This window comes from Oryzias melastigma, linkage group LG10 (genome assembly GCF_002922805.2).
Source record: "Oryzias melastigma strain HK-1 linkage group LG10, ASM292280v2, whole genome shotgun sequence".
Lineage (NCBI taxonomy): Eukaryota > Metazoa > Chordata > Actinopteri > Beloniformes > Adrianichthyidae > Oryzias > Oryzias melastigma.
In genome coordinates, this window is record NC_050521.1 from 3,024,672 (window position 1) to 3,049,806 (window position 25,135).

Here is a 25,135-nt window from a genome sequence, read left to right on the forward strand (position 1 = left end):
CACAACCTGTTAGTTCAAATACACATTAGGTACTACATGCTGCATTAACATATACATGGGCAAGTTAATGGCTCATCAGTGACCCACAATGACACAACAATGGGCTCTCGGACTAAATTTGCGCAGGCTTAGGACTTCTAGTGTTAAAGGGTAACAAAACACTAAATCAACTTTTTTGTCTGTTGACCTCTATAAATGGGGCTTTAAAAGTGCTGTCTGTTTGTCATTACCACATTTTAGATAAATTAAAATAAACTTGTTTAATTCTTGAAAATTTAGTCAAAAACCGTCTGTGTGCTGCAGGTTCAATTGATGTATTACAGTTAGATTTTGTGATTGGTCAAACTAAGTTTCAGAAGTCTGATGACATGATCTGCAGCTCCAGTAATGATAACAGTCTTGTTCCCCAGCCCCGCCTCCGTGACTGGATTTTCAAATTTTGGCTGTGGGTGGAGTCAACCACCAACTTCCTTGTTTGGTTACCCTTTAATAATGAAGAGACACGCATGCTCATCTGCCCAGACAAACTAAGACTGTTATGCTGCTTTGCTCCTCTCACTGACTTCATGGCTGCCATTTTGGTGGTTTTTTTCACCATCACTAAACAGATGAAGCCTCGGAATGGAGCCGATGATTGCAAAGAAACATTCAAAGCTCCAACAGATTTTGACCAAAACAGAACACATTTTATAGCATTTTCACCTGAGACTCCTATAAGACTAAATATTAATGGTGTGTGGGGCCTCATCACCTTTTGAATGACCGCCATTTTGACTCACAAGGTCAATGTGTTGCACTTTACAACATCATAGTGAATGCATCAATCGCCTTCATGTTTTTTGGATGTTAGAGCAGATCTTTACAAAGCTGCTGAGCAACAGGAGGCACACAAGACAGGAAACAAGGGGGAGGAGTCCAGCAGGGAGTAGCAATAATCTCTCATTGCAGTGAATTTTGTCTGCTTTTACTAACGTGAGATATTGCTGGATGACATTTATAGTGAAGCATCAGCACCAGAATATTCGTTTATATCTAAGGTTGTCATGCAAACCAGATACAGTGGATGCCAACGGTCAAGATCAGCCCAAATAAATTCAATTATTTGAGTAGCACAATGAAGCAAATAAAAAAGAAAATAAAACAGAAAGATGAGGAGACAGGCAGAGATAGGCCTGAAGCCAACTTCAACAAAACAGCGGCTCAGCTCCATGTCCCCTGGCAGAGAGACGGCGTTGTGGGACAGGTGTCTGACAGGACAAACAGACACACAAGCACACACAGGTATCAGAGGGCAGAGTGGGGCGTGCAGCTGGACTCTCCATCCAGCTATCCGCGCTTTCCAAGACTGCTAAGAGGAAAATTCATGACTTTTCATTTACATTCCAAATCTGGAAATGGTGGTTCATGGTATTTCATGACCATTATGTCCTCACCTGGGGTTCAGCTCCAGCAAGATTTAAAACAAAAAATCATTTAGTAAAATACAATGACTTGAGGTAAATTACATTTTTTTAACAATTCTTACCTTAAACTTAAAAAATATAGCATCTTTCGTTAATTGGTTTAGATTTTTTATGAAGACATAAACAACTTTGTTGTTGTTGTTATAAAGCAACTTACACCTATACTTTGAAATAGACCCAAACATGTGAGGAGTAGCCTAATTCTGTTTATACGTTTCTTTTGTATTGAGGAAATGTAGAAAACTTTATAATTAAATAATAACTGCACACGAGAAGCTTAATACTGCAGCCCTCAAACCCTTACAGTGAGAAAGCAGCAAAGACAGATGACTGAAGAAAAATCAAAGATGATCACTGAGAAACCTGTGGAGCATCACTGGTTTCTGCACACAAATACACAAATTATCTTTAATAAAACACACATGAAGTTTTGTATCTACATACAAAACAAACAAATTATTTTATTGCATAGTATTTTGTTTGCCACGGCCCACTTTTGTGTCAGCAACATCATACACAACATCAGCAAGATGGTATAAAACAATTCTATCCGGCCCTCCAGATCATTTTATCTTATTGTTATTGATGACCCGATGTTATTTTGCGCTTATTTCAAACTTGTATAATTTGAAAAAATATATATTTTTATGGAGAGTAAAATACTGAAAGTTATTTAAGGTTGAAGTTGATTTATTCTGGAATAATATTCCTGCCTTTTTTATTTTTCATAATTAAGTTAATCAATCACAGCTTTAAAGTTGTAAAAATTGACATTCTTTTAGCTTTTTGGACTATTTTGGCATTTACTGCGATTTTTTAGGCTGTTTGGAGTTAAGCTAATATTTTAGCTGTATGCAGGCAGTTTTGGCTAACCTAAGGTGTTTTTTTTTTGGCTAATTTAGCATTTAGCATTTAGCTAATATTTTAGCTGGCTATCAGCTTCAGCGTTTTCAGCTATTGACTTCAGCGTTTTTATCTAGCACGGTGGCTCTTGCCTCACAGCGAGAAGGCCCCGGTTCGACTCCCGGCTGGGACCTTTCTGTGTGGAGTTTGCATGTTCTCCCCGTGCATGCGTGGGTTTTCACCGGGGACTCCGGCTTCCTCCCACCGTCCAAAAACATGCCTCATAGGTTCATTGGTGACTCTAAATTGCCCCTAGGTGTGAATGTGAGAGTGAATGTGTGTGATTGAGGCCCTGAGACAGACTGGCGACCTGTCCAGGGTGTACCCCGCCTTCACCCATCAGTAGACGGGTTAGGCTCCGGCACCCCCGCGACCCCGAAAGGGAAGAAGCGGACAAGAAAATTGATGGAATTTCAGAATCTTCAGTGACCAAATTCATCTTACAGCAATCACACGTAATACTATATATCTAGTTCATAATTACGTTAAAAAGTTATTCTCTGTTAATGCGTGGGTTCCTCCCACTGTTCAAAAACATGCTATTTAGAGAAATAAGTTATTCTTAAATGTATCTAGTATTGTTTTCCATCTTCACCCTTCAGTAGCTGGGACAGGCTCCAGCAACACCATTACCCTGCACAGGACAAGGATAGATGGATGGACAATAAAGACAGAAAATAGACTGAGTCTATTGAAGTTTTTTTTGTAATATTTGTTTATTGGAAGACACAAGGAATTAAAAGTTTTCAGCTGTTCATGTTATCTTTGATAACAAGACTTACTGACCATTTCCTCTGCAATGTTTTCTCCTTTTTATTCATTCATTTAGAAGATTCTGTATGCCTGGATTAATACCAAATAAAGTACATCTGACATACTGGCCAGAAGAAGGTCTGTTTTTCATAGGGAGAGTCGTGTTTCTGTTATGTAAAAACCGCAGCTGAATCACTGCTGTGCTAGAGATGCAGTGGAATTCAGAAACAGTATTCTGGATCAGATTCTCTGTCATTGACTTCCTCCTCATTCATCACTTCATGGAAAAAAAGATGGACCAGACATGCAAAAGAAAAAGACAGCAAAATTATCTTTTTTTAGAGTCAAAACGTTGATGTCTCTGCTCTTTTTTTGACTGCTCTGCTCACCCACAGTAAGCAGCAAGTAACTTGTTGCCATGGTAGCAGCTCCCTCAGATCATAAATGCAGCTTCTTTTCATTCTGTTATTTTCATTTAGTTACAAATAAAGCAGATTTTCCATTTAATGGTTTTAATCACTAACATGTAGACCAGTCGGTGTTGGTATTCCTGCTGGACAAATAACAACAAGTCCTTTGTTTATTAGTGTGGGACAGATAAAACGAGGGAGGAATGTGATGCAGGCGACGCCTGATCTTCATTTAGACCGCAGATGGAAGATGACAGGAGTGTTTTTGAGGACAGCCTTTTTCATGAACACTCTTTAAAAACACGCAGTAGCATTTCAGAAGGAATATTTGATTTGAATTTACATGTTCTAAAGACTGTCAACTAAAACAAAAAAAAGATTGCTGCTAATATTGTCTGTGGATAAATGTTTAAGCTGGCTGCTCTGCAATCAGCCCAGTTCTAAAGTATATTTGATTAACTTCTTGTCACATTTGTTATTGCACTTAAAAAAGACAAAATGGCTTAACTGGGAGTTATTGTTAAAGTGGGACATGTGTCTTGAGTGTAGGGATTTCTGCACGTTAAGTTACAGGTTAGATGTCTTCTGCGGTTTGGAGTCAACATAAGAAATCGTCTGTAAAAGTAAAAACAAAAAGAGACTTCTAGAAATGGACGCCCTTAACCGCTGGTTAAAAAAAATATGTTTTTCTTTCAAAAATAAAAACCAATAATCTCAACTCAGACTGTGATGTGAATTCTTAACTCAGTGGGTGGGTGGTAAGGGAGGCATTCATAATACATTGTTCTTGTGAAACCCACATCTTCCATCCAGCGCCATCAGAATGCCTGCAGGAAACAGGTCAGTGAGCAAAGGCTGAGAGGGAGAAAAGGAGAAGGAGAGGAGTGGAGCTATAAATGAGAGGAAGGGGGTCAGAAGTTATGAGAACTGAGTGGCACTGTTCCTCTATAGAGCAGCTGCCGGAAGAGCTGCTCAGAGGCAGACAAAACGCTTCCCAGTCCTAACAGCCACTCAAAAGTATGACTGAGAGCTGTCACCCCGGCAACAGCCTGCAGCCGGGTGTCACCGCTGACTGAGCGCCATCATCTATTGGAAGGTTTGCTTAGACACTCATTTTCACTTAAGACAAGTTTTTTTTTTTAATGGCACCTTTTGTGCTTTTTAGGAATGAGTCCAACACAGAAAATCAACATTTCTTGTTTAAATGTTTAGAAAAAATAGTTTTTTTCTATTTTGTGGAGGAAGAACATCACTGAAGTAGGTTACCTTGGCAACAGTCCTTGAGCAAATCTAAAATGCTGTTGGTTAAGCTTTCACCACTTTGAAAAAAATGAGTTTTTAGTATTCTGTGAATCGAAACACAAAATAGATTTCCAATCTGCAGTGTTAGCAGGGAACAAGGAGAAGACTTAAAGAAAATAAGAAGCTCCATTTGTCCAAACACTAAAATACGAGTCCCCTGTTAGCCTGACTGATCTCAAGCTAAACATGAAGTTACTAGAGTCACACACCTGCACAGCTCAGTCGGTGGGATTCCACCTGTAATATTCCTGCCTGTTTTTATTCATAAATATGTTAAAAAGATACAGTTTTAAATTTCTAAAAATTGGCATTATGTTAACTTTTTCGACTATGTTGGCATCTACTAAGATTTTTACATTATTTTGAAGATTAGCTAATATTTCAGCTACACGCTAGATGTTTTGGCTAACCTGGTTTTCCTTTTTTTTTTAAACTAGTTTTTTTATGCTAATTTGGCATTTAGCTGATATTTTAGCTGGAAAGTGAGGATTCGACAAAAAGGAATGGGTTGTGTTTGCAGATTCGCTGCCAACATGAATGGTACACTGGCTTTGGCGTTTTCAGCTTCTTATGTTAAAAAGGCATGGTTCTAACGTTTTAAAAATGTTAGTGTTCTCAATAAATGTTTATCCTGTTCGGCCTGGGACCTACGGGGTGTTTTTGATTTTGGGCCCTTGTGTGATTGAGTTTGACACCCCTGAGCTTCACTATGATGCAGTGATGCTACAACCTGAGATGCAAAACCATCATCAGGTCTTTCATCCTCTAAAAGTGTCAGCTATAATCAGCTCTGGCCAGAGTTGGCTCAGTTGCTGCATGCACAGTTCCTTTCTGCTGGTTCCTTTTGGATGGGGGGCTGGTGTAAACAGCAGTGGAGATGCCTTTGGTGCCATAGTGGTGAAAATGAGGTCAGCTAATTGGGACGGCTAAATATATTTCACAGGGTACACCTTCCTCTTGGATGGTGATAGTCAGTGTCAAAGTCTCCTCTGCAGCCTCCTTGTAATGAGATGGACACCCCCCACCCCCCATGACCACACAGCAGTGCTGATGCGGCCGCTTATGTACGGAATGTGCAAAACACAATTTTGGACAAAGCTCCAAGCATCCATGTTGTTTTCAGTTCAATGCTGCTGCTCATCTGCGTCACAGATCGCACTATGTCAGTAATCACCTTTGTATTATTGCTGTTGACTGCATGCAGACATGCTGAAGGCTGACTGCTCTGCAGGAAACTTCAACCTTCTGCAGGTGCAGGTTATGGTCATGACTTCTGGGAAAAATCTCTTTTTCCATTGCACACTCTGACTAACCTAAACGGCAGAGCCTCGAGCACAGCAAACCAACTCTGGATTATTATTCTGCATAATGTGCAGAAAACAGGGGATGACAGCCACCGCAGACTCTTTCTCTTCACCAGAAATGTTTGTTTCTCATTTTAAGAGCAAGCATATTTCTCCTAAAAAATACATTTCATGTTTTTAGTTTTATTTTCATTCTCTCCAAACTGTGTTTTAAAAATATCCTGAGCAAGAATCCAGCAGACTGCACAAAGCAACAGAGGAGAGGAGACTTCCTTTGACAGAAATTAAACCAACTCCTCAGTTCAGTCCAGAAACCCCAAACATGACTTCATAAGAAGGGGAAATCGAGAGGATTCAAACCAAGGTTTTAGCCACAAACAAGAACTTCTGTCATTCAGTTATTTTAACTTAGAACAATGTTCCCTCGTTTAATCCGTTAATTACGTTCAAAAATAACCCATGATCGGTTAAATCCATCAAGTACAGATTTTTTAAAGACCCATAGAAATCGTGCTTCTGGTGTTTTTTATACATGTTCTTGTGACAGGTTTCAATTTAAGATTAAAACTGCATTTCTGAGTATTTCTATTTTGTTTCAAATTATAAACCTGAGCAGAAAAATAAAGTTTGAATACAATCTATAATCAGCAAACAGTCACAGTCTCCTTGTTCCTCTCCATTCTGATCATCCAGACAAATAGATCCATGAACGTCTTTGTTTTCCTGGTCTGAGCTGGAATCTGGATCAAAACTTTACAGCAATATTTCTCACCATTTTGGTAATCTTAGCTAGCGCCTGTGAGGGACCGTAAGCTATCGGGACACAGTGTAACCAAAGGGATGATGGGAAATGTTAGTTTTTACAGCGACCACAAAAGGTGAACTATGATGGATGGAGGGATCACTGCTTATACCTCTCTGAGATCAGCACATTATCAACTTTACAATCAGTGCTGCTCTCCTTTTAGTTTAATTGCTTCCTTAAAGACTAAACGATGTTAGTCTGCATGTGTTCGCTCTTTAAAAAATATTTATATATTAAATATATAAATATATTAAAACATATTGTGTATATGACTTCTAACAGGACTCGTAACATCAAAAGCTTGTTAGATTTTTTTGTCGTTTTTTTTATTTTTTTTATTTCATATTTCTTGGTTTAGTTTCCCATTTGTACAGTTAACACAATGTACAATATAAACAACCAATAAATAAAGGAATAGGCAGAAGCTTTTGAAGCTTATTCGATGCCTTTCCTTGAAAACTCAATCAAATTAGAACAAGTAAATCAAATCCTTTTACATGTGTGAATTGTAATCATTTATACAATAACAGTTTAAACTTTTATTAAACTGCAAAAGCAAATTACTTTATTTTAATGCACTCAATTCATTTGATAATTTTAAATCCATAACTTAGATTAAAAGATTTACTTAAAAAAACATTTGAAATGTAATCCTTTTTGAATATAAAAATGAATATTTTGCTGCACTGAAGGGACGTTTTCCAAAACCACGACCAGTAATCTGACAACATTTTCTCCTTTTGCAGAATGCACATTGAAGAATTCACATTTCTGTTTGTACATCCATACACAGTTGTGTAATTATAACTGAATGGCTGCTGAACAAGTGCTTCCACAGAAAGATCCCATTTGTCCTCTTTATCTTTCCAAACAGAGAGGCAGAGGGGAACAGCAGCTCTGCTGCAGCTCACAGGCCCAGCAGTCAGCAGCAATAAGCAGATTTGTTTCAACATTTTGCTCTTGTTGCCTTTGACCTCTCCATCAGTGTAAAAAAAAATCACCCAGTCAGTTTTTACTTTTGCTTCGTAAAGGTTGAACCTGGTTGAACTGAAACTCAGTCAGATGTGGTTTTGCTTCCCCTCTGTACAGATGAGCTGCTCTTTCTGTTAGTTTGTTATTGATGAACGGCGTGCCAAAGTCTCGCTCATTAAAACCCCCATCCTTCATTCTGTTGCAGCTTCTAAAGCTGGTAAATCCTCTGGAAAGTTGCTGTGCCCCCAGAAGCTGAGGGGAGAGGGGCAGCATGTTGTCTCTGTGTATGAATTACCACATTTGGAAGGAGAAAAACACCTTATCATCAGGCCTTTCTCCTCTGGCTTAAGCTGCAGGCCAGCCGTGGAAATGTCCCCTCTCTCAGCATGATGCTTAAATCCTGGTAAAGCAGAGGAGAGCTGCAGAAACATGACAGACAGACAAAGACAGAATCTCCACAGGTACCAAAGCCTGAACCAAACAAACCACAAAGTCAAGAACTGATTCATAAACATTTTAGTGCACGTTACATTATTTTATCAAACCTGTAGGATTTGAATAAGATATAATATTTGGTGAAGTTCCCATGTCTCCAAAACGATGTTATGGTTGACTGTTGAAGCTAATCTTTAGATTGAGTCTTCTCTGTAACCTAGGCAACCTAAATTCTAATAATTGAAGGGTCTCTACAAACTAGTGTCAGATTTGGTGGTGGCGAAAAAACCCACACTGGTCTCCTCGCGAGAAAATCTCACTCTGGCTCATGTCTGCTTTATCTTCTTTGTAAAAGTATATGCTTTTTTGCAGAAAAAAGCATATATGCTTTACTTTTTATCTAATTGTGCTGATTTTTTACTTTTAAAGTAAAACTTTCCAGTTGTTTAAAGAAAGATTTATAAAGTTATATTACAAGAACTGAGCCTGGTGTTATTCTGGCGTCAGAGGTGATAACAGGCAGAAATGCTTTCTATTTAAACATTTCAACATTTTTGTCACATAAATTGTTTTTGCTTGCTGATGTTTATGACCAAAAAGCAAAAAATGTCACAGAAGCATTCTCTATGAAGGACAGCAGGATAATTCAGGAAACTATTTTTTTTTTTTTTTTTTAGAAAATCTGTATTTTGCTAAAACCTGATAACTTTAGCTTCACATTAAAATTCTCTGTTGTGGGGAGATTTGTTTTTCATGCTCCAGAAGTTAGAGAACAAAATCTCTAAGTGAACTATCATTACTAATCCTCTTTGTTTGCAGCAGAGCAGCTGTTCAGTCATGCAGAAGTTTAATTTATTTAAACACAAATCAACAGCAGCACAATGCCTACTGAACTTAATTCAAGCTAAAAACATTTTATATTTGGACTCAGATTTCTGTCAGTAAGTTCTGCCTGTGATCTGGTGGTGTTTTACACGTCTCCATGTGTGGCTGAACCAGTATCCCGATTGAATCATGCTTCATCAATGCTCCAGTCTGCTAGAATAACATCAGTGAGAAAAAAGTGCAACCACAGGAATACTTGGAAATGTAATATTCATGTCTACTGTGAGCCCAGAGCCCTGTTTCCTGATCCCTGCATGTTAAATGCTGGTGTTCAAACATCATGACTGTTTTCAGTTTTTCACTTTGTCATCAGAATTAAGACAATGTTTAATAAAACTTATCAGGACAAAAATGTTTGTTCTCTTTGTTCAATGAAATAAAAACTCACTGGTAACTGATAAAACTTGTCATAAATACATTATTAAACAAATGTATTTAAATGATACATTTCAGAAACTGCTTTAAATGAACAGACTAAGAATAATTGTGCCACAGTAAAGAACATCCTTTACTGTGACACAATAATGTGCTACACTAAAAGGGTTATTTTTTAAGTGTTTAAACCTTTTTTATCATTCTGTCTATTCAAATGTTTCAATATGTTTACTGTTTATATTTTCTCAATTTCAAGGAAATTTAGAAACTTTTTTTTTTATTTACTCAAAAAATGTTCTTGATGTGTCAAAGTCACAGTGGCTTTTTTTATTTTTTTATTAAAGAGGTTCCTGACATCTGAATTTTGTGGCATTCAGAGATGCACTGAAGATCCACAAAGGAGGCAACTGCTATTTTTAGTTAGCAGTGAATAGTTTATGCTGCATGAAAAAGAAAAGGCTGAATGTGACTCCATCTGAGCAGAAATAACACAACTGGATGACAACCTCACATCAGAAGACAGAATATTAAAAAAAACAAAAAAAGAAAAGATATTGATTTTTTTAGAATATGTTTGTGTTTTTTTTTTTTTTCTTTTTGGGTCAGAAACACATATGATGTCTTATCTTATTGATGATTTATTAATGGTCAGTTTCTGATAGGTGATATTGATGGAAAACAACTGAAACTCTAAAAAAGTCTTAAGGAACCAAAGACTGTGGAGGATTGGTCTGCTTTGTTTTAATGTTTACTGTAGGCTAAGGATTTATAAACTAAATTATGAGACTGATATCTAATAGGAGCCGTGGGTATGGAGTCCCACACCAGTCACATTTATTAGGTTGTACTGGTGTCGAGTCTTTTGGTCTCCTCCAGCTCCTGCCCGACTCGATAGGCCTTGTTTTCCCCCCCAAAAATGGAATCAGCTCAATCACACCTCCACTTTGCTTTGCTTTTCATTTCTGTTTATTTTGGCCGACTGGTTGTTTGATAAAGATGGATGATGAACATAATGATAGGTTGAAAACCTTAAAAGAAAGAAATTGATGCTTCAATTAAACATTTCAATAAACTCAGCATCTTGAACATGTATCAAAATGTTATTAAATTTAACTTAGAACCAACAAGTAATGCATTAAGATACATAATTTACATGGATTCAGTATCAGTCCACAGCGGTTGTGTCTTTTCTTTGGTTTCTGGAACTGGAGTGGAATCAGACCAACAGAGATGCAGGTGTTAGCTTCTTCAGTGGTGAATGAGGTGAGGCAGGCGCTTGTTTTTCCATGGGCATGTCTGGCCCGGGTGGAGACAATCTCTGACAGACAAGCAGTGACTGTATATGAGAACTGGGTGTATCCTCCCCCTTCATGTTCAAAAAGACTTTTTTCCAACACGTTCTTGCTAGAGCATTTTTTTTTTCTCAGCACAAGTTATTTAAGTTATAAAGCGACTAATAAAAGCCTTGATAAGAGTAGGTGGGTCCACTCGCTCCCATGTTCAATGTTCAAAGGCTTTGACTGACAGACCAAGTTCCACTTTCAAAAATCTGTATTGTGAAGTAAATGTTTGTGATTAATTTCACACTTTTTTATGTTTTACTCTGAAGGCATGTTTTTGTCACTTCATCAATTTTAAAAATATTCCTCAACCTTGATGATGACTTCATTAGCTTATTGAGAAACCCCTTTCTCATTAGACAGGATTTTGGGCTTTAGTTTGCATAAATGAACTGTAAGAACGAAGAGCTACCAATTCAATGTGTAAATTACCTTATGTTCATCGGGGAGTTCTAGAAGAAGAAGTCTTTGTTTAGTTTATTAGATGAACTCGGGTTTAATGATCAGAGGGACAAAAAGTTCAGTAATAAAGGGTGCAGAAGTAATAATATGAATTTCTCTGTGTCAGTCTGTTCCCAGTTCTCAAGAGGAGTCTACGCCATCTTTGGATTCTATGACAAGAAATCAGTGAACACCATCACATCATTCTGTGGGACGCTGCACGTCTCCTTCATCACGCCTAGCTTCCCTCTGGATGGAAATCAACAGTTCATTATCCAGATGCGACCTGATATCAAAGGCCCCCTCCTCAGTCTCATCGAGTACTACAAGTGGGACAAGTTTGCCTATCTGTACGACAGTGATCGAGGTGAGTCCCAGGAACCCTCGTTACTGCTCTCTGAGCTTGTTAGGAGTTGAAGTTTTCACTCATTTGGTGTCTGAACTGACTTCTCAAAGCAAAAAAAAAAAGAAAAAAAACACCAACTGTCTTCACATTATCTCCTAAATATGCAGAGCATTAGGGGTGGATCTGAAATTCAGACTCAATGAAATTCAATTAAAATTGTGCAATAATAGATTCACTTTCACACAGAAGTGTAAAACTCAATCGCACAAGGACCAAAATCCAAAACACACTTTAGGTCGCGGACCAAACAGGATAAACATTTATTGAACACTCTAAAACTACATTTTTAAAACTTTAAAACCTAACTTTTTAACGTAATTATGAACTACATATATAGCATTACCTGCGATAATGATAGTGTGAATGCTGTAAGCTGAATTTGGCCGCTGAAGCTGATAGCTGAAAACGCTGAAGCTGATAGCCAGCTAAAATATTAGCTAAATGCCAAATTAGCCTAAAAACTAAAAAAATAGGTTAGCCAAAAAAAATAGCATTTAGCTGAAAAAATAGCTAAACTTCAAAATATCCTAAAAAAAAATAAAACTAAAAAGAAAAGCTTAAATTAGCCAAAACTGCTAGCATGTAGCTGAAATATTGGCAAAACTCAAAAATAGCCTAAAAAATCTTAATAAATGCCAAAACAGTCCAAAAAGCTAGCAGAATGCCAATTTTCAAAACTTCAAAATTGTAACTTTTTAACATAATTATGGATAATAAAAAGGCAATAATATTATTCTAGAATTAATCAACTTAAACCCTAAATAACTTTAAACATTTTACTCACCTTAAAAATATGTTTTGCTCAAGATAACATCAGGTCGTTAATAACATGAAAATAAAAATTACCTGGAGGTCTGGATCTGGCCCCCGGGCCATGACTTTGACACGTGTGCTTTAATAACACAGAGAAATGAATTCAGACAAATAATTGTTAATAAACTATCAAGTATTTTTTACTTTAATAAATGGAAATACCTAATTAAATGTGTGATCACGTCTGGAGATTATATCCTAATGGTTGGTTTACCATGTTAGGAACACAGACAGGCTGAACACTCCTGTCCTGCTCTGACTCCACCTGCAATAACACAAAGAACTGACAAACAGCACGCAGGCAGCTGAAGCAGCTCCTGTGTTGGAGTCATTCTATGCAGTATTGAAGGGGGGGGTGAAGCAGTCATCTTTGAGCTCTGAACACCGGCATGACCCGCAGCAGTTGATTTCCATACTCCCTCCAGACTAGCATCATTTGTTTGCATTATATCCACAACATGTAGAAGTGCTCATGCAGCGATGAAGCATCACCGTGCTGCTGAGAACAGAGACGCTCAAGGCAACAACAGACTTCAAAAAGGGGTTTCATACATGGGGGGGGGTGTTCTAAATAGGTCCCAACAATCAGAATTTGATGGAAAGGTAAAACATAAATGTTATTGGAGATATTTAACCCTATAACAGTGTTTATGTTCTTTGACTTACTGTAACTTTTCAACCGTTAACATGATCATTCCAGCAGATTGTGAAGGAGAAAAGCAGCTCGAGCCGCTATTCTCCTTCACAATCGTGTTAACGGTTAAAAAGTTACAGTATGTTAAAGATTTTGTGTTTAAGAGTCACTGGTAATGCATCAGGTGTTAAAGGGTTAACCTAAAGAGAAACAACTGCCATGACAGAAGAAAGTAACTTCTAAACAGCCAGACAATTTCTCCTGAAAACACATTAATGCAGCGATGTTTTTTAAAATCTATTTGATAGAATTCTGTCACATCTCTGCCTTCTGAATGCAGTTTACATCTGTCCGAGAGATACGAAATTATGTGAATATTAAAGTCCAGTCTGATCGAATAAGATACAAAACAAAATTATACATGAAGTATATTATTTATATTATGTTGTGCTTTTAAAGGCAAAATTAATCATTGAGATTAAATAAATTGATGAATTCTGTAAAAAAAAAAAAACATCTAAACTATCAAGTAGTTTATTTATTCATTTTTTTAAATTCAGGTTCTAAATCAAAGGTCTCAAACTGGCGGCCCCCAAGTTAATATTTTGCGGCCCTCGCCTTAATATGAAAGTTCAGTGTCTACAAGGCAATATCCTCTGCGTGTCCACTCTTCCTTGGTGATAGCTTTGTATTTGCTTTGTCAATTCAGACACGAAGCTCATTACTTTTCTTTCGTTTTCGTAAACGCCTGGTGTTACGTAACCAACTTCACAAAATCAAACTCTAATCAATACAAACATTTCACGACGTCTTTGTGACTTCACTGTGTTCTGATGATGAAAATGTGGATGGTTTATTAAAAAATTACATTCAAACGTGTTTTTTTTTGGCAAAAATTGTTCGACTGCAGTGCATTGTGGTAAATGTTTGCTAATGTAGCGAGCATCAATACACGCCAGTTTTTGGCAAAGAATTCTTGGAAACTTCTAATCCACTTGATTTTGGAATTGTAGATTCAGACAGCACTACAAAATGGTGAACGCACTATACAGAGCACAATATAGTGAAGGAATTCGGACATAGTCAAAATTTGTTTGGAAGGCACTTCCTCTTCTGTGTTGCTACCAGTAACAAATATTACTGTAATAGACACACCTACAGTGCCTTATAATATTTATTAGTGGGGAACAACCTGTTTATGCTTAAGAAGATCACATAGTTTCTTCTGAGCATAGACCGCACCCCTGCCAAAACTATAAAAAACGTGACCTATTCTACAAATATACGGTAAAAGAATATGTATAATTGAGAAAAAAAAAAGAGCCACGCTCACGTCTAGGCCCTTACATCTATACATCTTTACTATTTATCTTTTATTTTACACTGACTGAGCTAAAACCTGAGCGGCACAAAGGTTTTTCACACAATGAGCAGAGATTAAGTTCTTTCAGCTTGAAGGGTGTAGAAAATGTAAAGATGACAGGAACGAAAATGAACACGGCAAGGCATAAAACAATGGAGCCTCAATAAATATTCTGCTGAGTCATGCACCTCATTCTCCATCATCTAAGTGACTTTGTAACATCCTCTCTTATAGAACCACTTTGCTTCTGCACCTGTGCTGGATGGGGTTGGTGGTGGGAGGGTGTCATACTTCTTATATTAAAATTAACTGGCAAAAATCCTGGTTTAGCAATTTTGTTTAATAAGTCTAATTTACCCTGACATGCTGATGGCCACTGTTCAGATTACAGTTCCAGCTCTTTTTTTTAGAAAAGAGAAAAGTTTAGTGCATCAATGGGAGCTGTAAGGTGGCCTGCAGCAACATTTAAAGAACACACCGAAGGGCTTTAGGTAAAAGGAGATGAATCAGCCCCGACAGGGGAGTGTATGTTTGCACTGAATAGTGCACTGTGCTGCGGTGGATTAGAGGGATTACCTTTTATTCTGTATCGTTTTACATACCTTAAACTCTCCCACTGTGCCCACACACACACACAGACCCACATCTTCACCGTCAGCCTCTTCTCTGTGTCTCATGTGCTACACAGATACTCTGATCTTCCCGGCGTTGCTGCAGTCTCTCCTCTCAGTCTTGCACTGAACTTGTCATAGGATCAAAAACGTCTTCTTTCTGAAATCAAAGGAAGCGCGTTTTCTGAATTATCCCCATGCTAATGCTAGCAGTAACCTGCTCCTCCTACAGGATATCCACAGCTTCATCCAAAAGCCTGTTGTGCATATTTCATCGTTGCATGGCTGTCTAATTAGGTCAGAGTGGTCCTCCCGTTGCCATGGCTACAGAGATGTAGTGACAAAGGAGGAGAGAGGAGGCTGTGAAGCTGGTTGTTAACTGATGCAGCCGTGTTAGAGCATGGGTGTTTCTCTCAAGGCTGAAATGGAGGGACCCATCAAATTCCCTCTGCTCCTTGCTGCACATCCAGACTAACACAGGGTCAGCGTGGGAGATCCATTTTAGAATTAGGATTTATAACTTCACATTTTGATTGAAAGTCCAAATTTTAAACATATTTTAATGAGATTGTATTTTGGCAGTCAGTCAGAGCAAAACATTAAAGATCAAACTCCTGTTGAACTTTGTTAACAGCCTCTGAAGAGCAAATGTGAGCTCATGAGCGCCCTCTCTGTTAAGGCGGAGCTACTGCCTGCCTCACCTTCACTGCAGCTTCTTGTCAGATCCAAACACAAATAAAGTGACAGGCAAATGTGAAATGCATTACTCTTTGAATAGAAAGTAAAGACATGTAATAAAAATGTCAACAAATCTTGTTTTACTTAGTTTTGCATAAATATAATAACCTGTGGAAACTAAAAGGCTGGATTTCTGTTGTGTGGCATCACTCTCTGCTGCCTCACCTCAACCAACTTACAGAGATTTGGAGGATGAAAACGGTTTAAATGATTAGAATCATATCTATAAATTGCTTTTATTGCACAAATTAGTGGACACATATTGATTTTATCATTAGTGTACATCTCATGATGGTAGGAGAGGAAGATGGCAGGTGTGAGAGAGATTATTAGTGATAACCGGAGGATTCACTGTGGCGCCGGGTGTCCAACTCAATCGCACAGCAGGCAAAATCCAAAACACTTCTTAAATCATGAGCCGAACATTTATTGAACACATTAAAACTGCATTTTTAAAACTTTCAAAGCGTAGCTTTTTTATTTTATTTGGGGGAAAAACCGGCAGGAATATTATTCCAGAATAAATCAACTTAAACCTTAAATAGTTTTCTATATTTTACTCTCTATAAAAATATATTTTGTCAAAATTATACAAGTTAGAAATAAGCACAAGATAACGAGCCCTTAATGACAATAATATAAAATGATCTGGAGGGCTAGATAGAATTACCCAGAGGGCCGGATCCGGCCCCTGGGCCTTAACGTGTGCTCTGAAGGAAGCAGCCAGAAGAAGAAGAATTTAATATTGAACATTTCCAATAGATAACAAGCAATAACATCTGAAAATCAGGAAAGAAAGGAAACAAAAAATGTAATGTACTGAATAATCTTTAAATAAAACTTTAAGAGGAAAACACATGTTTGTACTGTGAGGAGACACATAGGAGAGTGTTTATTAAACTTTATTCACTAAGTTCATTTTCAGCTTTCAGCTTTCACACAGCAATATGAACACTGAAAGCTTCAATCTGTTTGAAAGTTTGATCTTTTAAGGGGTTACTAACACTGGTCTGTTTAGCAGAGATCATTTTCTGAAGCAACTGAAATATTTTAACAGTAGAGATAAATCTTTACCTTAAGCGCCTTTCCCAAGCACACAAACTTTGAACTAGACTTATTGCAAACATGTACATTTTCCATGAACCAGACAGGGGTAGATAACCAAAGGAAAGTTGTTGGAATCCTGAAAAAAGGTACAAATATTTCATGGGAAAATGTGTTGTAATAAGGAGCTGCTGATGCTGGATTGTCTAGAGACTTTTGGGACAAGCCAGTTTTCTTCTTCGTGCTTTATTCCCTTCTTGGTTTGAACTTGATTTAGTCAAAACATCCCAGAGGACTTCTAGGTGTTCTGTTCCACTTTGTTTTCACTTAAGAAGAGCATGAGTGAAAGCAGGACAGAGCAGATGAAGAGGTAAAAGTTGTCTGCATTATCCACCCATGAGTGTAATAAAGCCAACTCTTTGTTCCATTTACTAATCATAAGAAACGCATCAAGTTTCCACCAGCAACTCTCTATGGTTTGATGACTTGAACTGACGTATCAGGCTATCAATGCTATCTACCACTCTGTGTTACAACTGATTTTCACGATGAAGTGATTTATGAGATTACATGGTCATCATAAAACCACAGAGACTTATATTCTCATTCTCTCATCTCTATACTTAAATAGAATTTATTGAAACTAAAAAGAGATCTTTGGAGCATTAATTCAAAACTGATCTGCATGACGGGTTTCTTCTGTACAGATCAGTGTTATGTAGTATTCCTGCTTCTAGGCTTTATGCTACATTAAACTAACAGATGCTGCATGCTGACCTAGCCACAGAATTGACAAAGATGCTCTGTAATGACAGCAGGACTGTCTTGGCTTTTTTCTGAGCTCTTAATCCACCAATTTAATCTTTGAAAAACTTGAAATCATTAATATTTGAAATGCAGCAGAGTCAGCACATGCAGAAAAAAAATCATTTATTAATGTCAACTTAATTCAGAAAGATATCATTTTATGGGTTGCATACTCTCATGATGTTAACCTGTCATTTCCATCACAGAGCTCACCTCAAGGGCCTCCGTTTCATCTTATTAGTCATCAGATTAGGTGAAACCCGTCGACTGTAACCCAGACATCAGAAGGGAGCCATCGTTTTATTTATCACAGAGATAATTGGTCATACTGTACTTTTATTGGGTTAACTACCTTAAAAGTGGATTTGCAATTTCAAATGAAATCTTCTTAGAGTTCAGATCAGAATAAAGCTTGAAAAGGTTCTGGACACCATACAGTTTATCTCTTGAGTCTAATTGTATGTTGCCATGTAGTTTACACAATCTTTTTGTTATAAATGAGGAAATAGCAGAAGAAATTATGACTTTAAAGTAAATAAAGTAAAAACTACACTTAAACAAACGACTATTTCCTTTGTTGGATCAAAAAATGGAATTCCTTGGATTATGACCTGAAAACGTGTTTAAGTATTGTTTGCTTTAAGTTTAATATAAAAAAAATGATTTTAATGCAGCACGATGTAAATATAATGCTCCTGATTGTATTATTGTTATTATTATGGATTTGTTTGTTTGTTTTGATTATACCCACTAATTTAGTCATCTATTTGTATCTTATGAAATAATAGGAATAGAGAAGAGATTTTTAAGACTTGGTCCTCACCATCTTCCTGTTCTTTAAGTAGATTGTACGTATTGCACATTCTAGCTGAAAAAGAACAAAAAATTAAAAAAATTAAAGATAAATCACATAAACCAAATAACTGAAATTGAACTATATATAATATTGTACAGAATGATTAATGTAGTTCTCTGAACCTTTAACTTATTTTCCTTTGTTATCCATCACTATAAATTCAAATTACCTTGTTTAAAAAGTATTGGTCACAAATAGTCACATTTAAGTGGACCATGAAGACCCTTCTGTTAGCATAATGCTCTCGTAATTCATTCACAAGAACTTGCAAATCTTCATTTTCTTCATGGCTGACATAAAAAACAATGACTGCGCTGCATGAAATTGATTACAAGTGTAATTCACTTCAGTGTGGGAAGCTGGAATGAAACTCTGAAACCCTTTTATCAAAGCGCTCCAACCGCTCTCTGCAGACTCAGGATCGATACGAGCTCGGCCTCAGAGGTGACGTCTGCACTGGGAGAGGACTCTGAGCACACGAGTGATTTATGTCTATGTATTTATATATATATATATATATATATATATATATATATATATATATATATATATATATATATATATATATATATATATATATATAAAGCATTCTTAAAAATCCCCCTCCAATGAAAATCCTGTTTTTAGAGTTTTTAACATGAATTTGTGACATTTTTCTTGTGAAAGAGAAAAAATCTAATTAGAAATAATTTTCTTTTTGCATTTCCAAGTATTTCTCCTTTTAAATCAATCAAACTGTCTTGGACAGACTCTGTCTGAATGAATGATCTTCTTTCCATCAACAGCTCTGCTGCACATGCACTAAACCCTCATCTGTTCCTAGTGTCTAGTTCAGGTTCTGGAGAAGAGAAGATGGTATCTTCACATTGACTGCAGTCAAATGAGCCGCCGTTCACATTTCTGTGGTCAAATCAGCATCACTGGATTTTTGGTGTGAGTTTCATCCAATACTTACGGTAGCAGGACTGAGAACGCTGGAAAATCTCCACCAGACTCCACGGAGCTTCTTGATGTGACCACGGAAATGTGAACGGCGGCTCATTTGACCGCAGTTGGAAAGGATTGTAAATCAATGAAAGAGCATTTTGATGTTAGCTTTGATTATTTGATCAAGAACTCTGAGAAACCAATGATTGAATGTATTGATCACAGTCAATAAACATTGGAGAATTAGCTAAAAGAGTCTTTGGTGAACTGGAAGGAGAAAGAATCAGGATTTTGGAGGAAGTTCTGTCCATGAAGATCTTCACTTCCTCGTCCAGCTGACATCCGGATCAGAACCATACGGCTGGACATTACCCAGATTGATGGATGTTTTTATGAAGATTTATGCTAGAGAGACACAGAGCTATCATAAAAAGCCACGCCCCCTCAGAGGAGATTTTGAAAACAGAGGCCTCACATCAACATGAAAAAAGTATTTTTAAGACATCTAGGTTGTGAGATTTTGGTTAAAAATTTCATAATCAACATTAAAACACTACTGGGATGGTTTTTTTATGTCATAGGGGGAATTCAAACAAATAAGTGTTTTGAGAAGAGATGTTTTTTTGTTTTTTTTTTTTAAACAAGGCAACATGTCTGACTGTAACCAAAACCCATGTTTGGATTCTGTACATAAAAAAATTAAACAGTTAAAATATACATGGGAATACAAAAAACAAAAGTAGACAATGTTAAAATGCAGAACATTCAATGTGAAGATTTTTATTAAAAAAGATTAACTTTGTAATTTTGTTTTTTGTGAGATTGAACTGATAAAAGGAATAAAGTATCTCACACAGATTGGATCTCAGTTACTTAAATCAAAGAGACAGGACGGGATAGAATAATAACCAGAACAAAGCAAGTCATTTGATTCCAATCAGCCTTAAAGGAAAAACAGCAACATTTAAAATGCAGACATTGCAATGTCTCCAAAGTTATACTGTGAAAAAGCTAAAGCAAACAGTTCTCTAGCGCTATGGCTGCAGTGGAGTGTTTGAGCAGCTTTTCGTCCTCCCACATGCTCTGCAGCTTCATAACCAAACACCTGTGACTCATGCAGACGAGCACAGAGCCGCTGCACGAGCTCCACAGCTCTGCACTGGCAAACAATCAGCAGCCATTCTGCAGCCTCTCAGATGGACGTGGCTGCCCCAGAATTCATTTACAGATTAGTCTGCTAACATTAGCATTAGTGTCTCACTTGCTGACTGTGTTCTTCTGAACACAGAGCTTCTGTCGACCCAAAGCAGAAATTATCCATGTTGTTAAAGATTGACTGAGAAAATTAGGTGTTCTGCTCAAATAATCTTGAAGAACCTGAATATATCTAAATCATGCTTTCTAAAAGTCCTTTATTGGTTTGAAAGCAGTGCAGAAGACATGAATGACTGGTGCTGTTACATTTTGCCTCCAGGCCTCACTACGCTGCAGGTGGTTCTGGACACAGCAGCAGAGAAGAAATGGCAGGTGACTGCCATCAATGTGGGGAACCTGAAGGATGAGAGGAAGGATGAGGCGTACCGCTCGCTCTTCCAGGACCTGGAGAACAAGAAAGAGAGGAGAGTGATCCTGGACTGTGAGCAGGACAAAGTCAAAGACATCATGGACCAGGTATCCGAGGGGTGTCTGTGTCTGAATGTTGACACGTTCCCCACAGATGACTGCAGAGCTTTTCCGCCTGATTGCTGTAAATGTGAATTCTGACCTTGGACATGCAGATAAACGTGTGTGAATGTGAGAGCAGATGAAACGCTTTCAAATAGAAAAAAAGAGCAGCAGGAGAAGCAATAACTCTTCTGTGATTGAGCCGCTCAGCCAGAACAGGCGTTAAATTTAGTTTGGATGGGTGCATTTGGAAAAGCAGCACTCTCCCCCAGCCTGGCAGGACGGCGGATGTAAAATGGAATAATAACAATTACACTAATTGTTTATTTAGGCTATAAACAAAACCGCAATTAAAGGTGAAGCAAATGTAGACAAACAAGTTTATTTTACTTAACCTTTTACCCACGAGAAAGACTCATTGATTAGCAGTTAAAGCTTAGCAGCGTCTATTCACCTGTCTGAGACGATGTCTTCAGCTTCTGGGGCTCTTTCTGGAGGAAAAGTAGAATCATGTAGAAACTCGATGCTTGGAGGAAAGCTTTTTATGGATCTGATACCAAACTTCAAAAGTGAATCTTTTCAAACCGAGGCAGAGAAGAGGAACAAAGCTAACTTTGAATGGAGAAGTTTCTGCTCCTGTCTGGCATCACCTGCCTGCTAATGCAATGATTCATTTTGAGCTGGTTCAGGGGGGGAGATGTTTGCTGAGACTTCTCCTGATGTGTGTGTGTTTGCTGGATGTTGTTGCAGGTCATCACAATAGGCCGGCACGTCAAAGGCTACCACTACATCATCGCCAACCTTGTAAGTTTGAACAGCTGTTTGTGTGTCATCCTCTGTTGGAGTTTGTGCTCCTGCAGTCGCTCTAAAAACAGGTGCTTCGCTGTGCTGTTTCAGGGCTTCGTTGATGGGGACCTGTCCAAAATTCAGTACGGTGGAGCCAACGTTTCAGGATTTCAGATTGTTGATTTTGATGATCCTCTGGTTTCAAAATTTGATCAGCGATGGGAAGCCCTGGAGGAAAAGGAGTATCCAGGAGCTGACAGCAAAATTAGGGTAAGGACCAGCAGCAGTATACATGCACTGATTGTTTGTTTGTTTGTTTGACTCACTCTTGCCAGTCTCACCAAATAAACATGTGGTATACTCACTGAAAAAAAATAAAAATGTTGTAAAAATAGTGTTGTTTCTGAGAGATAAGAACTTCAACAAACTTTAAATTAGAAACATTCCTGCATTGATTTCCTTTGTAGGTGAATGATTTTACTCAACATGGCAACTTAATCATTTGTTTGTTTATTTATTTGGTTTTTATGAGTCATTTTGAGGTGTTGGCTTTTACTAAACTTTATTCAGTAACAATTGTTTTTTTAGGATCATTTGTTAGTAAACTGTAATCTATTAAAATAATATGGTGTATTAATACATTTTATAGCAGGGATCTCAAATTTGCAGCCTGCGGGACATTTGTGGCCCCCAGGACGAAATTTTGTGGCTTAAAACGAAAGTTCAATGTTGGTGCGGCCTGTTTGTTTTGTATGAATGGTACTTTTCCCGTCCCGTGTGCGGGCTGAGAAAAAAAACTAATCACGGTGGGATATATGGCAAACCAACCATTTAGGTGGGGTATATGGCTCTTGGGGGCGGGAGACTGACCGGGCAGGAAACCTGACAGCCCCTCCCTAAACCACACTAATGAGTTCCTTACTTTTCTCCTAAGAAAGAGACAGTATCCCCCTTATTCATGGGGGTTAGGGACCAGAGACTTCCGTTAATACCCAAATCCACGAATACGGAAAAGTCCCAGGCTCTGTGTCTGGAATTTTTTACATTTCTAATTCAAATTGGTATTGGCTCCCAGAGACCATGAGACGTGCACGGCTGAAGCTAGGTTGCGGCCCAGCCTCAGCCAGGCTGCTCTCAGTGACGGCAGGGAAAAATGAGTTTGAGCCCCTTGTTTTAGAGACTATAGCATTAGCTGTATTAGCATTATTTTAGAAGTTAAGATGAAGCACTGCCTAACACCTGTTTTCATATGACCTCTCTGTTTTTATTTATTTGAGCTGTTTTCAACTCTCCAGCTAGTTTAGCATCTAAATAGAGTTTTGTTTCCTTTGAATTTCCTTTAGAGATTCATGATTCTTTAGCATTTTCAATGAGCCTTGATGTTTGTCTTTCACAAGAACTGTCATTTCATTTACGTCAGTTGATTTAACCGAGTAAACCTTTGACAATGCCATATTTTACTGAACATTTCACATACAAATATAGTACTGGACAAAATCTCAACCAGAGATATATTTTAGGATACTTTGAGGGTCTTAAAATCAAAGAACTTTTCCAGCACCAACATCTCTGAAGGAATTTTCTTTTCTTTTACAAACAAAGCAAAACTTTTTGTTGGTTATTACTGAGCCGCAACACAACTTAGCTGGAAATTTGTAATCAAGAAACAAAATATGTCATATTGATTAGTCTGAAAGTCTCAAGCTGAAGTGGTGGTTCCACTTCTTCCTCATTCTGACAGTAGAGATCTGCCCTTTTCCAGTTCTCCACTGTTAAAAGTGTTTTGGACTTTTCTGTTTTTTTTTCTTTTTTATCGCTTGTTCTGGTTTCATGGAGTTTGCATAAGACAAAAAGAATTTGTTGCAGCAAATAAAGCTTCAGTTCCATCCACAAATAGACTTTTTAGTTTATGCACATGTTGGAAGGAAGAGTCGAGCTTCTTTGTAAACCATCAGATTTATGGGCTCATTATTGGCATAAAACTCGTACATTTTTAAAGTCCGTAACCTCATCCAACATTTTTCTTTCAGTACACATCAGCGCTGACCTATGACGCAGTTCAGGTGATGACTGAAGCCTTCCGCTATCTGCATAAGCAGCGCATTGACTTCACTAGGAGGGCCAACACTGGTGACTGTCTGGCCAACCCTGCGGTTCCTTGGGCTCAGGGAGTGGAAATCGAGCGAGCGCTCAAACAGGTAATGCTTTGCATCCAGAGCATGTTTCTTCAGGTACAGATTGGCAACAACCCCAGTCAATTGACGTTTTTTGATTCACCAACTCTTCCGCAGCAGCTCTTTAAATGAAAGGTTAAACAAATGTTTAATCTAACCATAAAAGCAACAAGGAAAGTGAGCACATGTTTATGTTTGGTCACCAGTTCTGTTCACTGTGCTTTTTAAAAGATTCTGTCCATTTCGGTGCTGCATCTGAAGTGACAACAAGAAACTGCTCATCTCATTGCAACAGGATCCACAGCAAAGCTTTACTGCCTTTGTTGAACATCTGTTACTATAGTGACTGCATCTCCCTCTTAAGCACTGCACAAAAGACAAAAAATACTTCAGAGAAATTGATAAGGCGCTAGGGTTCACAGCAGGCTTTGGTGCACACTGTGTTAGTGACAGCTGTTTCTCCAAAGAAAACAGATGTACCCGAATGTCCTTTGAGAAGCTGGAGGTTTACTCCATCTGACGAACGAGCTCGGACAGCGAGGCAATGAGGTTTAATTCCCTTACAGACGAGGAGGTAAAACATGGAAGTGCTTCTGCTTTTAATCCATGTCTGTGATGACAACTGTATCTGCTCCATGCTGGAATATGAGGTCAGGTCAGTGTCTGAAAACCGTCCAGTCCTACATCACAAAAACTGAATTTTAAGAAAGTAAAAACACCCTTCTTTCAGGAAGAAACGCCTTATTTTCTTTATGTAAAAAAAAAAATGTCATCAATAAAGTCTTTCATTAATTAGCAAGACATTCTTAACATTTGTAAAGGCCGTGAAGCGGTGCAGAGCGGAGGCCGCTTCCATTCGACGCCCTTGGTAACCTAACCAAACAACTAGGGTTGGGCACCGAAGTTCGGTTCCAAGTAGGAAC

At 37.9% G+C, this 25,135-nt stretch overlaps 1 protein-coding gene across 10 annotated transcripts in view; it reads left to right on the top strand.

Moving 5' to 3' along the window:
* gria2b (glutamate receptor, ionotropic, AMPA 2b) overlaps positions 1-25,135 on the top strand; it is a 60,907-nt gene that overhangs the window by 15,481 nt on the left and 20,291 nt on the right. For all 10 annotated transcript variants that reach the window (XR_002918048.2, XR_002918047.2, XR_004948510.1 and 7 more), the window contains exons 3-7: positions 11,516-11,755; positions 21,062-21,258; positions 22,003-22,056; positions 22,150-22,308; positions 24,069-24,236. Coding sequence is in view for 6 of the 10 variants with exons in the window: in XM_024262564.2 (XP_024118332.1) it covers positions 11,516-11,755; positions 21,062-21,258; positions 22,003-22,056; positions 22,150-22,308; positions 24,069-24,236 (818 nt within the window). In the remaining 4 variants the exon portion in view is untranslated. The remainder of the gene's footprint in view (positions 1-11,515; positions 11,756-21,061; positions 21,259-22,002; positions 22,057-22,149; positions 22,309-24,068; positions 24,237-25,135) is intronic.